The sequence below is a fragment of the Nicotiana attenuata genome, unplaced genomic scaffold (genome assembly GCF_001879085.1).
Source record: "Nicotiana attenuata strain UT unplaced genomic scaffold, NIATTr2, whole genome shotgun sequence".
NCBI lineage: Eukaryota > Viridiplantae > Streptophyta > Magnoliopsida > Solanales > Solanaceae > Nicotiana > Nicotiana attenuata.
Window position 1 is genome coordinate 296,063 of NW_017671274.1, and position 13,689 is coordinate 309,751.

Below are 13,689 nucleotides of genomic sequence, written 5' to 3' on the forward strand. Positions count from 1 at the left end.
CCATTTCCGGCGAGGCGCAGGTTAGTTAGCACCTAACGTGCGCCGAGAGAAAAAAAGATTAAAACTAATAACTAGTGGTCCTTTTTTTGGTCATGTAGTGTAAAATTCTAGTTATGTGATTATAATGTGGCAATATTGATTTACTGTTCCACTTGTCTCAATCGAATTTAAGAATTAATCTGACAACTTCTTACAATAAATTCGGAGATAATTTACAACTAGAGGAATTATAATGTACATATCTAAAGTTTACCTAAAGATACCGGCTTAATTTATGTGATGTTGTTTTAATGGCTTTGAAATATAATAGTGAAAGAAATTTTTTTGAAATTTATGGTAAACAACAAGCCATAAATATTTGAATAGCTATAAATCGCCTCATTAAAAATAAAATAAAACGTGTAAAGTAAAACTATTTCTTAAATAAAGAGTATTATTTTTTAGGATATATTAAAATAAAAAATGTATCACATAAATTGAGATAGAAATAGTAGTAATTTTTGTCCGAAAATATGGTTTTTGTCTTTAAATTTACATGAGAGATATAACATAAAATTATCTAGGAAGTACGTAGAAGTGAAGTAGATTGAGTTGTTACAAATTTTTTACACGACACTAAATTGAAATGAGAATAGGTATACTTTTTATTTTCTAAATAGATGAAATTATAAGAAGATTGAACTAATTTTTTTTTCTTTTGACTACAATTCTTTAGATCCTTTTAATTTTATTAAAGTAGTACCTTCTCCTAATCGTTTAAAAAAAAAACCTTAATTTCGGAAATCATTTTATTACTTTTTTCTCCATGTCCTTTTTTTAAATAGCTTATTTAAAGGCACATAGGAAAAAGAATAGAATTAGAGCCCGAGGCAGAAACTGAAATTTACCCTTCTCTTCTCTTCTCCAAAATCAATTCTCCGGCGTACCAGCGAGAAACTTCGAGAAGAGAAACGGCGAGAATGGCTTCATCGTCGAGCAGCGGCTTGACATTTAAGCTCCATCCGTTAGTGATGCTCAACATATCGGATCACTACACACGTGTCAAGTCACAGTCCCAACCTCCCCCTTCTTCGCACTCCTGCTCCAACGGTTCCGGTTCTGGTGCCGATTCCCCTTCCGCTTCCGCGCCGCCTAGGGTTTTTGGTTGTGTCATCGGCGTACAGAGTGGCCGTACTGTCGAGATCTTCAACAGCTTCGAACTTCTTTATGATCCCTCTACTCACTCCCTCGACCGCGCTTTCCTCGAAAAGAAGCAAGAGCTCTGTCAGTTTGATTTCTTCTTTCTCCCTTAAATATTCATATTTAAAAGGCAAATTGTTTAGTATTAGATTGATATGGGCGTGAATACAGCATATAAATGATCCATATAGCGACTGGAATTAGTTTGGGATAGAAATTTATATGAGCTTAACTTATATACTCTGTCTGTATAACTTGTTTTGGATGTATGTTATATGCACTAACATTATAATGAATTGTTACATAATCAATGCAATTTAACCTGTAATAGCAAGTTATTGACCATTTATTGTAGGTTATCTATGATGCTATTTATAGAATTTACCTGCAGTTACTTTTAAGTGATTTGATTGTGTAAATGTTTTTACACTGTCAGTACATAGAACTTAAACTCATTTTTGTAAATCATTGTAGTAGTTTAACTTGTTGTTGCAGGTTAATTGTCTTATCTTGTGAGGTATCATGCCATGCTTAAGATAGATAATTATCAACTTTTACTTAAGATAGAAAATTATCAACTTATACTTAAGATAGACAATTGCCTGTAGTTGGTATTTAAATGACCTGATAGTGAAATTTTTATTTACATGGTATATATAACTTAAGCTTGTATGTCATAGTACTAATGTTGGGAATTTTGTGCAGATAAGAAAGTTTTCCCTAACTTTTATGTACTGGGATGGTATTCAACGGGGAGTGATGCACAAGAATCTGATATGCAGATTCACAAAGCTGTGAGTGCTTTTCATCTCCAAAAAATTGTCTTTAAGCATCCTATTGAATTTTTTGTTGGTTTTAGAATTTATTTATGCTTCTGTTCCTTTTGCTCGTTAAGTGAGTGGAGAGGGTGGGAGGGAAGGCTAACTAGTATTACAACAGAGAGGATGTGTATATGAGAAAAGGGAGAAGATGACTGTAGATTCTATAGAATGATGCTATTCAGGAGGTTAATAATGTTTAGTAGTAAAAATTGTGTATTTCAAGGAAACAAATGACTGCATTTTCAATTCACTTGTGTTAGGGTAGAGGTGAAACAAAAGGTATGTAGAAGATGGAGAATTGGGTACCTTAACAAGCATGCGCATATATATATATATATACATGTATACATAAATTACCAGAAATATTGTTGAGTCATATTCCTCTGTCTGTTCTTGTGGAAATGGTCTTAGTATCACAGTGAAGAAGGGTTGCTGACGTCTGTGTCTATAAACTTAGGATGATTTAGTACCGCAAAACTATCACAACAGGATCAGTTCATACAAGACGCCTACGCATTATACTCACTTCAGGACTACGGGGAATCATTTGTTCATATAGTATTTTTTTTAAGGAATTGTTAATTGTCATCTGTTCGTATATCTTTGAACATTAGAGTTTCATTTTTTAAATTTGCTCATATACTTTACACTCCTGGTGCCTTTCATTGGTGATTCTCGTGGTAACTAACATTCACCATAGAATCTAGTTAGTTTAGTGTGTTATAAACAGCAGGATGAAGGTTAAACTAGTCAAGGAAGAATGATTAGGATAACTAGAATTCTGGAGACTTGGCTGAAGAGTTCTATCAGCTGATTTGGCTCCCCCCCCTTTTTTTTTAAAGTCCAAAGTATAATTGTAAAAACAAGAAAAAGTTTTAAGTTGTGACTGGTGGTATTAGTCCATCAAAACTCTGAAGCAGCACTTATTTGGCTTTTATGAACTGCGCTTCATGCCAAGTGGATAAGCTAGACTTGGTCATAACAAACTGAGGCAAATTGCAGGTCATCTAATGGCATGTCAAAAGAGCTAGTTGTGTGATGTGTATGCTTCTTGCCTAAAAGATAAGTGCCATAAGTTGACTGAATGTTTGAGTTTTGTTGGGAGCTTTCCTTATTTCTGTCAAGTCGTATTTGCTCTTGGAAAACCCCCATGTCCTAATTGAAATCCTTCTAATCATTGGCATCTACCTGTTATTCTGGGATAGCTGAAGTTCTTGCCTCATTTATACTTGCTGCCATAAAAGAGAAACAGAAAAAGATGTCGATGTTTCATGGTCTCAACCATTTTTATTGGACTAGGGCTGTTGTAAATTCTCCTTTTTATTTGTGGAGGTAATTTCTTTCTTGGGGGCGGATAGGGGTATGCCATGGCAAGGTCCATGATTCAAGTATTACTTTATTTGAAGATGTTAAATTTGCTTATTATCTTTCTAATGGATCTCCTTTGTTTCCTTGGTTATTGTCCATCCATAATGAGAATATCATGTATTTGGTAATAATTAACCTGATTATCTATTCATTTGTATCAGCTGATGGATATCAATGAAAGTCCTGTGTACGTGCTTCTCAATCCTTCCATCAATCATGCTCAAAAGGACCTGCCAGTCACTATCTATGAAAGCGGTACGTATATAGTCAATATGGGCATTGCTTTATGACAAATATCTGAAATCAATGTGCCAACTTTTATTGGCAGAAGTTTGTCTTGTGACACCCTGCTAGAGTAGAATATATTCATTAACAGCATTTAGCTGCAGCCTTTTTAATTTTTCACCTCAAAGTTTTTACAAGTTTGTGGATTGGGTTCTTTTGTGGAATAGCTTCTTTTGGTTTCCTAATGTTTTTGTTTTGGAACTCTTTGTTGGTACCAAGAGTTGCATGTCATTGATGGCATCCCACAGCTTATTTTTGTCCAAGCAAGCTACCACATAGAGGTATATTCACATCAATTTCTGTTGTCATCTTGTCAACAAGTTCAATGGAACTCCTAACTAAATTGTTTTTTTCTACTTTTCAAATATCTCATTGCTTACTAGACTGTTGAAGCAGAAAGGATTTCTGTTGATCATGTTGCTCATCTTAAACCATCTGACGGAGGTTCTGCTGCTACTCAGCGTGAGCACCTTTAACTTCTGTGTATTTGCATTTCCAAGCTTACAGAAGTGCTTATGAAAACTAGAATCGTTTGCTATTTTATCTTCTTCACTTTCCCCAGCTGTTTTATTAGCAGAGCTTGTCTAGGACTCATGAGCTCGGTTTTTGCAGTGGCTGCCCACCTTACTGGCATACATAGTGCCATTAAGATGCTGAATAGCAGAATCAAAGTGCTACATCACTATCTGCTTGCTATGCAAAAAGGTATGTAGAACTTGTTGGGACCTGAAGTTACATCTAAATTGACTGTGAAGGAGAAGTGCTTCAACTGAGTGACTTGCCTAATCCTGATAAAATTTTATTATACAACCTGAATACATGTTAAGTTTGCCATAGAAGGACAGGGTGAGCGCAAATGCTTAATAGCCTTAGAAATTGTATGAGCAAAGGAGATTGTTTTTTTCCTTGACATTTCTGCTCCGCAAATGTTAGCTTCATGAGTTTCTTCAAATATCTGCATGAAATAGGAGATGATTTTATTTCATAGGGCAAGGATGTTGATGTTGTAGTTGCTGTGGATGCAGGTGATATCCCTTGTGAGAATTCACTTCTAAGGCAGGTGTCTAGTCTCTTAAGAAGATTACCAGCTATCGACTCAGAGAAATTTAAAGATGATTTCTTGATGGTGAGTGTTTCTCGAGCTTATTCAGTGGAGTTGCAGATATATACATGTGTGTGTTTGTGTGCGTACCGCCGTACCCTCTCTAGATTTTACCGAGTATCTTCTTATTGGTTCCCTGTTAAAAGACCTTCATGATCTTCAAATAGTTATTACTAGTTTGAGTATTGACTGCGAATTGTTTATTGGAGTTCTTATATTTGTTGTAGTAGTGCACCCACTGTAGTTTGATTGCATTCTGATTCTATCATTATATTTTGTTCTTTTTTTTGGTGCAGGAGTATAATGACACATTATTAGTTAGTTATCTCGCCATGTTCACCAACTGCTCAAGGTATGATATTTGAGGCTTCTATGATAAGTTCTCTTACGATTGGTGAAAGTAGCTCAACTCTTTTTATATTAACTATATTTCATTCCTCTTTTCTCCTTTCTCATTTTCATTCTAGAAATATTTTCCAGTGTAATGTAGTTTTTAGGACTAAAGTGGATTAATTTTTTTTAATAACAATATAATAATAATAATAATATTGATAATATTAATATTAATAGTGATAATGACAATGACAATAACAATAGAGAAGAATAGAATTCTTCAGAGGTAGTAGTTATCTTTACCTGATTAAAAGAAAATAATAAAATTAACCATGAGATCTCAAGTTCAAATCCTGGCGAAGGCAAAAATACTAGGTGATATCTTCCCATTTGTCCAAGCGAGTTACCCGTTACTCATGTTGGTGGGTGGTAGCAGGTAACTCGTAGAATTAGTTGAGGTGCGCACAAAGCTGGTCCGGACACCATGATTATTAAGAAAAAGAATAATTCATCTGAGGTAGTTAATTGTGGCTGCTGGATAACGGAGAGGTATGAAGCAGGAGTGATGCAGATACACCTATGAGCTTTCCTCCTCTTCGGATAGTTTATGTTCATAATTTAGGATTTTTGAGGAGACTACTAAATTGATGAAGTCAGTCGGCCGCTTCATCTCTCAAATAAGCTCTTCAATCATGTGCAGACTGTTTATTAGTAAAACGTCATCTGCAATTTATTTAGTATTAAAATAGGTCAATAAGCCTGGAATAGTGCAAGCTGGTAAAGAAGTTCTAACAAGTTATTACCATAGATTTTAAGTGCAAGCAGGTGACGCAGTTGCCTTCGTCAGCCATATTTAAAGTATCTAAGATTTTTTTAAATTTTCTTTGGTGGTTGCAGCACAATGAACGAGCTTGTTGACAAATTCAACACTGCATATGACAGGCATAGCAGGAGGGGTGGGCGAACTGCTTTTATTTGAAAAGTTTATATATTGCGAAGATTGCCTTTTTGCTCTTATCGAGTTTCCTCTGTAGCAGTAGCTACACAGCTACATGTTTTGCGAGTTTAGGGATCACATGTTTGGGATATAGGAATCAAAGTAGTGAGTTTGCTTTTCTTTTGCCTTTCTTCATTCTTAGTTGCCCTTATATTATAACTTGATTCTTATGGCACCATTATATACGTGGGAGAAAGTGGTAGAGGATTTTGGCTTCAAAAGCTTTTAATCGGTATGTTTGGGCTTGTTGTTGCCCGATTGGGGAGAAATTCAAAAATAGAAAGATTTACAAGTGGTCATTTAAAAATAGCCACAATTTCAAAAGTAATCGAAATTCAGCGACTTTTCATGTAAAAATAAATCTGAACGAAAACACTGTTCAAAATCCGAAAAAATATTTCAGTATAATACACTGAATTCCAGTATAATATACTGGAGTTCCAGTGTAATATACCGGTCCAGCATAATATACTGGAATTTTTCGCATGCTGGAAGTTCATACACAAGGGTACCGATTTCCCGTATATTATGCTGGAACTTTTCGTGCTGTAGCAAAATAGTGGTTTTTTTCTAATGACTTTGCAAACGCTGGTTATTTTTGAATGACCACTTCGAAAATTGGCTAGCCCGTGCTATTTTAACGCCCGATAGCAGTAATGTTATACAAGTACTAGTTTAATTTGAGATTCTTGGCATGTGTTCTTCCTTTCCCACAACCAAAACCCTTTTAATGCCAAGTTAATCTTCATTAAAATTCCTTTCAAGTGGTCAATTTTTCTTTTTCTGTTGAAATAAATTTCTGTTTGATTTATGCAAACATTGTTATAAAGTTGCCTTATCTTATGGAGTATGAGTTCTTAAAATCTTACAAGTTTACTTGAAATGCAAAAAATACATTGCTTTATAGCCTATTTGGCCAAGCTTTTTTTTAGCCAAAAGTGTTTTTTTTTTTTTGCCAAAAGCACTTTTGGCAAAAAATTGAGGTGTTTGGCCAAGCTTTTGGAAGGAAAAAAAGTACTTTTGAGGAGAAGCAGAAGCAGAAAAAAGTAGCTTCTCTCCAAAAGCACTTTTGAGAAAAATACACTTAGAAGCAGTTTTTTAAAGATTGGCCAAACACTAATTGCTGCTCAAAAGTGCTTTTCAAACTAATTAGCTAAACACAAACTGCTTCTCACTAAAAGTACTTTTGAGAAAAATACTTTTGAAAAAAAACACTTCTCAAAATAAGATGATTTTTGCAGCTTGGCCAAACGGGCTATTAACCTTGTTAATCATTCCATCTTTTTTTAGTGGCCGGTGATGACAAAGAACCCATTTGTTTTTCTGTTGTAGATGAAACTCATTGCGATCAATGATGATGTTTCATACGACAGACTGCAAATAAACCTACGCATTTCTCGTGAAAATGGTGAGAGATCTTTTTTAACAACATGATATTCGTTGCAATATAAAGGCTTATACAACAGAGAACGATAAAGCAAGATAATCAGAACATTACAACTTAGGCTGCAAATCTATGGAGCACTATAGAAGTACGAAGTCTCTTAGCGAAATGTTGTTCACCTTTTTTATTCTTTAAAAGTACATTTCACACTAGACAAAAGAATCATTTAATTTTATTTCAATAATTAGATTCTGAAATCAACCAAAATTTGATTATTAACCCTTTTCTTATTTGAACTATGTAAATAGTACTAAAATATAGGACTTTAAAATTTATTTAAAAAATTCTTATATAAATAATTTTTTTATTTAAATTATTGACGTAAAGTTAGAAAGAATCCACCGTCAAACCACCATGATTCACGTGGTTTAGATTGGAAGGTAAAGGATTTCTTGTCGTAGTTCAAAATCAAGTTTGAAATGGTTCAAGTTGTACAAGTATTATAGAATGTTAAGAGTTATACTAAACCTAGGAGAAAAACACTTATACTAATACTGCAACTCTTTTTTATGTACAGAACGTAAGAAAAATATTCTTATGTTCAAAACTTGTGTGTCCCTATTTTCTCTGCGAAGTTATGAGTTTCTTCAATAATTATAATTTCTTTTATGTGTGTTGTGGATATACACATGAGTTTCCTGCAGCCAGGATATGGTGATGTATTTCAAAAGTTATTCATTCGCAGAAACTATAACATACAATTACTTATGTACAGATTCCTTTTTTTAGGGACTCAATGAATGAAACGTAAAGATACACTAATTACTTCAAATAAACTTGTGGATTTGATTTTTGCATGAAATAGCTGTCGTTTTTCTTCACAATGTGCTCCTTTAGATTTTTGCTGATGTGGTCATGTTGGTGGAGAGTTGTTGGCAAGTGATTTAAAAATATGTGTAATGTACTGCCAATAGAAATTTGTTCCTATGACCTTGCAGATATGAATAATTATTTCGTCCAAGGTCAGACGCATTCCTTTTCTCCTTATGGATCAAAATTTTCAATTGTCTTTTACATATATTTTATTATTTTGAAAAATTCTCTATGCATATAGTCTTTCTTTTTATACGATTACAAGGTGCAGGTGAAAGAAAAAAATATGACGAAAAGTGGGTGATTCCATTACGCATAAATGGCCGGTAATGATTAAATAAAATAGACTTACAATTTTAATCTCCATTGAAGATAATTTATCAATGTTAATAAGATATTTCAATATCAAATAACTCTCGGTAATTATTGAAGAATAATTCTATCATAAAATAAACATATTTCTCCAAATTGATACTTTTTAGCATTAAAAAATAGATTTTACATTAAAAGTTATTATATAATTATTTTCCTAATATATTGAAGAGTTAAAGAAAGAACTACTAATATTTAGGCTCAATGAACAAGAAAATCGTGATCCCTACTTTTCTGATTCTTTTAATATATTTAATTTTTTATAACTCAAGTACATTTTTAATAATGTGTTTGTGTGATTTAATTTTTTTTAATAATTATTGGTATAAGGTACACGTGCACAGGCGTACCCTAAGACTAGTAAGGCTAAAATAAGCATAACCAAGTCTAGCTCAAGCACAAGTACAGACGCAAAAGTGTGGTTGCAGCCTTGTAGGCTATATGCAACGTGCATCAAAAGTGAAGCTGTATTTTAGAAAAACTGAAGTACAAAGTAGAAAACAAAACTCGGCCAACTTGTGCTACCCAACTATAGGCGGTGCCTAATTGAGATGTTAAAACAGTGTAAAGAAAAGCTAGGTGGTGTCAGCTCTTGAGAAAGCAAAGATGGAAGTCTATCTTGATTTAAACAGTTTCTTCTTTCAGACAGGTCTCCTGTCCACTAATGCATAATTTAGTAGCCATTTGATTTGTGAAATTGCCAACCGTCGTGGCACCCCAATTCACAGCCATCAAAACACACGACCAGCCAGGGTCGCTCATTGCATATTGTGGAGAAATTGCCTCTTTTATTGACTAAGAGAGTAGATCCAACGCCAAGCCAGCGCAAACCACGGAACGGAGACTTATCCAGAAGTAGCATTATCAAATCATCAGACAGACTTCGACAGTTATAAAGATCAAGTCTTTGCAGTAGACAACTCTTGTGGTTTGGTCTATCCACCAACATCTTCATTGCAGCATCAGTCACATGGAAGCAGTACCTTAGACATAAATCGGTTAATGCTTTGGCAGCAGATGAAATGGTAAAAATGGCTGCATCAGATATTCCGGGCATTTGACCAACGTCCAATGATGATAATGTTTTGCAGATTTTCCGCTCTCCATGAAATAAAAATCCGATTCCCCTGTCAGTTACTCTCTTGCAGCCTCTGATGCACAACTGTGCAATGGGTAAGTCTCCTCTACCAAGAATAGCAAGACCACTGTCAGTAATATCAGCTTCTGCTAAGTTTAGTGTCCTGAGTGTAGTAAGACCTGATATGTAGCTGAGACAGGGGTCAGAAATGCTTCTGCACCCACTTGTGTCAAGTAGCTCCAAGTTACTAAATGAGGATAATTCCTCCATAGCTTCACTGGTTAGAAGCCTGCACGATAACAACCTTAATTCAACTAGGGACCTTGCAACTCCCCTCATATCATGGAACGCCAAGTCTGACAATAGAGATGAATTCAGCACTTCAAATTTCTTCAGCTTCTGGCATGAGTGCAGAATTGATGAAAAGCCAGCTTCAGTAACCTTTGTGAACCCACCTAGTTTCACTGATTCCAGTCCTCCACAAGCTTCAGAAAGAAGGAACATGCCCAAATTGTCCACTCTCTTAAACGAAGCGGGATAATATATTCTACTTCGAACAATTGAGAGGGTAACTAGATGCTGGCAAACCTCCAAACTTTGTAGTCCAGTGTTGGTCAAGTCCAACTGCATCGATGGCTCAGTGAGAGGTCTATCTTCAAGATCAAGCTCTACCAAAAGCGGAAGGGAATTCACAACTGTGATGAAAAGGTTATCTGATATAATGTCCAAGACAAGAGATAAGCTTTGCAAATTGAACCAAGGGACACCTCTGAGCTTATCTATCCAGTGGATAGAGAAGTGTTCAGCTGTTGGCTGTAACTTTAAATTCTTGACACTCTTGGGCAGAAATAGTTCAAGAGATTGTAAATCAAAAACATCAAGTATGGTCCCTCGGATTTTTATGGACAGGGTCTGCAGGAAACAGAAGAGCTCATAAGGTTGACCAACAAAGGAAAATCTCTTAGTTCTATGAGTAATAAGTTTGAAGAGGCATCATGGGACAATTTGAATAAGGGAGGAAAAATTGTTATACATGAGAATACTTTACCTCCAACAAGGAAATCTTTTGGAGCATTTCTATAAGCTTTGTTTTGAAAAGTTCTGGTAATACATGCCCAGCGAATTCTATAAGGAAGAACCTGTTTCAGAAAGAAAAAGGACGTACATTGGAAAACAAAACCAAGGTGAAGTCACATAGTACACAAGCAACATTTTGTTGGTGTAAGCACAATGGACTTCCAATTATCTTGACAGTTCCATCTTTTGAAGATAATGGTACAGAATGGAGTTAATAAATGCCAAGTTCAAAAGCTCAAAGTTCAGTTTTCTATACCAGATAGCCTAAGAAAGATCGTCGAAGGTCAATGAAAAATATTTTAATTAAAAATTAGCAGATAAATGAATTGGTTCAAAAATATACTTGTACGCCATAAGTTATTTAAGTTAGCAAATCTGCTTCTGGAAGCTGAAATGTAATGTCTCAAGTGAACTATTACAACTAAATAAAATTCATTGATGCAGACAGAATTACAGGATAATAGCATTTGAAAATCCAACATTTCCATGTAGAAGAGGAGATTGATGCCTTCTAAGCCTCGATTAAATGATTGCCACTTGTAAAGCTCATACCAGAACCAACGATGTGTCTAATAACAATTGGCAACGCATGTCAGTTGTTCAAAGTGGCAAGAAATGAAGTTTGACAGAAGAGAATACCTTAAGTTGGGGCACCTTTCTCCAATTGCACGAAGAATGTCATAAGACAGAGAGGAACATTTGAGCAAACTCAAATCTACAATATGTTCATGGAGTATATCGATAATGGAGAAATCATTCTCCACCTGGAGGCAATCGATCGTTAAACTCTTGGCTCCTTGGACCCTACGCACAACATGTTTTAAAGACTCTTCATCAAGAGAAAATCCCTGTAAATCAGAGATACTCCTGTTAAAAGTTCATCCCAGAAGTAGAAATGACATTAGCAGACTAAAGTCAGTCAACGGACAGTCAACTACGTCTCAATCTCAATTTATATATATTCTCCGCACACATGCTGCTCTATTTGATAATAAGAGGATTCATCAGACTATCTTTTGATGACAATAGTGTATTAACTAACTTGCGCGCATATCAACTATTCCACCAGATACCTGTTGTCTCCACCAATAGAGGTGCCGTTTAACTCTGCCAACCAAGGGTTATGACAAATAGGAAGAAATCACCTAGTGTTTTTCCTTTTGTTGGGATTCGAACCTGATAACTCATGGTTCTCCTCGCACTTTATTGACCACTAGGTCACACCCTTTGTGTGATTCACAAGACTATTTTTACCGTGAGTGGCTGGATCGGCTACACTTGCAATGCCCACGTAGCAAAGTTAAGCCAAGAAAATGCCTCCGCAGTGTTTGTTAGTAAAGCATACATAATTAGGTCAACCTAAATCAACCAGCAATGAACTCTGAATAATTCTCAGTGCCAAAACAATCTCAAGACAATCAAATCCTAAACTAAACAGAGTCGAGCATATTAAGTCCTGGGAATCCAATCCACCCTATTCCAATCATTTCATTTCGTAATAATCTGAACAAGTATAGATATAAATCTAAACAAAGCTTTAGATAATTAAGGAACAAAACTTAAGAAATGAACTCGAGATACAACGATTTCTTTAATTGCTATTGTATTATGCTCAATTAGGTTACGTGGATGTCCAATCTCATTGTATCTAGTAATAAAATTAGGGCATTAAAGAAAATTAACTTACAGAAAGATCGAGAGCGGAAAGAGAAGAAAGAAGGTGTGTGACGGCGGAATGGAAAGTTCGAGAGACGCAAGCAGCGGTGCAAAGAGATTCCAAATCCAGTTTGTGCAATACATGAGTTATTATGTGATTTGGAAGTTTTTCCATTGACACCTCACAATCACCACCTCTTCCTTCTCCACTATAGTGTCGCTTGTTATCACTGTCAGTTGCAGCCATGAATATCAAACCCTTGCTTTTTCTTTCAGCTCACCATTTTGATACAAATTGAGTTAAGAGTAGGAGGTATCCACTTTTGAATTTGCAGTGTAAATTCAGATATGTTGCAAAAAGAAACACACCTACTTTGAATTTGAACTATTTTTAAGAAATTATAATATAAATAACGTTTTGTACAGTTAAATCTTAGATTTTCTAAAATCAAAATAAAGAATAAGTGATTTCATCAAATAATAGATATGAAAGGATATTTTATCTTTAAATAGTTTAATACGCACATTGTTAATACACATTTTACTTCTATCTATATATATATATCCGTCAACCAAATGTTCTTCTAGTTATTTAGAGATTTTTTTTCTTAAACACCCAAACATTGTCTTGTCTTTTTGCGAAAATTTTATGTCGGGATTAATGTGAATATAAAAGAACAATAGAAATGAGGTGGTACCTCTCAAGCTAAGAAACATATTTTTCTTTTCTCCTTTTTTGGGTTTTTCATAATTTTCTTTTTCATTTATCTTATTTTAAATTTTAATCTTCATAACTCACACCTCTTTATCTTCATGACTTATATTTTTAATAATTTTAATAACTCCCATGCTTTTCATATTTATAACCCCAAATATTTAGCTAGCGTTTGGCCATAGATCCCAAATTTATTTTGAAAAATTTGGTTTGGGTGAAGTTTGGTTTGAAGATAAAAATGAGTTTGGACATACCTTTTCAAAACATATTTTTCAACTTTATTTTGGAAAAACATGTATATAATTCCCAAGTTTTAGGATTTTGGCCCAATAGCTGATTTTGGGATTTGAAATTGGGCCAAAATATGAGCAAAGTTTATGACCAAACATGAGTTTTGAAAATAAATCCCAAATTTATTTTGGGAAAACTCATGGCCAAACGGGGCCTTA

The 13,689-nt window shown here is 34.7% G+C and overlaps 2 protein-coding genes across 2 annotated transcripts; one reads left to right on the top strand and one right to left on the bottom strand.

Moving 5' to 3' along the window:
* The first annotated feature begins 844 nt into the window (after window positions 1-844).
* Window positions 845-6,314, top strand: LOC109207221 (COP9 signalosome complex subunit 6a-like). Its single transcript, XM_019370104.1, has 9 exons — window positions 845-1,263; window positions 1,885-1,973; window positions 3,530-3,623; window positions 3,873-3,934; window positions 4,037-4,115; window positions 4,266-4,358; window positions 4,679-4,779; window positions 5,052-5,107; window positions 5,986-6,314. The coding sequence occupies exons 1-9, from the start codon at window positions 960-962 to the stop codon at window positions 6,065-6,067; spliced, it is 960 nt and encodes a 319-aa protein (XP_019225649.1). The 5' UTR covers window positions 845-959; the 3' UTR covers window positions 6,068-6,314.
* A 2,775-nt stretch (window positions 6,315-9,089) lies between these two features.
* LOC109207222 (F-box protein At-B) lies at window positions 9,090-13,029 on the bottom strand. Its single transcript, XM_019370105.1, has 4 exons — window positions 12,557-13,029; window positions 11,509-11,717; window positions 10,841-10,931; window positions 9,090-10,704 (listed from the first exon to the last, which is right to left on the bottom strand). Exons 1-4 carry the CDS (start codon window positions 12,770-12,772, stop codon window positions 9,388-9,390), a joined length of 1,833 nt encoding a protein of 610 aa, XP_019225650.1. The 5' UTR covers window positions 12,773-13,029; the 3' UTR covers window positions 9,090-9,387.
* Between the last annotated feature and the right edge of the window lie 660 nt (window positions 13,030-13,689).

Coding starts and splice junctions, on each gene's coding strand:
- LOC109207221 (XM_019370104.1), top strand. CDS start 960: ATGGCTTCATCGTCGAGCAGCGGCTTGACATTTAAGCTCCATCCGTTA. Junction 4,116..4,265: donor AGGTTCTGCTGCTACTCAGC/GTGAGCACCTTT, acceptor CGGTTTTTGCAG/TGGCTGCCCACCTTACTGGC. Junction 4,780..5,051: donor TTAAAGATGATTTCTTGATG/GTGAGTGTTTCT, acceptor TTTTTGGTGCAG/GAGTATAATGACACATTATT.
- LOC109207222 (XM_019370105.1), bottom strand. CDS start 12,772: ATGGCTGCAACTGACAGTGATAACAAGCGACACTATAGTGGAGAAGGA. Junction 10,932..11,508: donor GAAAGGTGCCCCAACTTAAG/GTATTCTCTTCT, acceptor TTTCTGAAACAG/GTTCTTCCTTATAGAATTCG. Junction 10,705..10,840: donor AAAAGATTTCCTTGTTGGAG/GTAAAGTATTCT, acceptor TGTTTCCTGCAG/ACCCTGTCCATAAAAATCCG.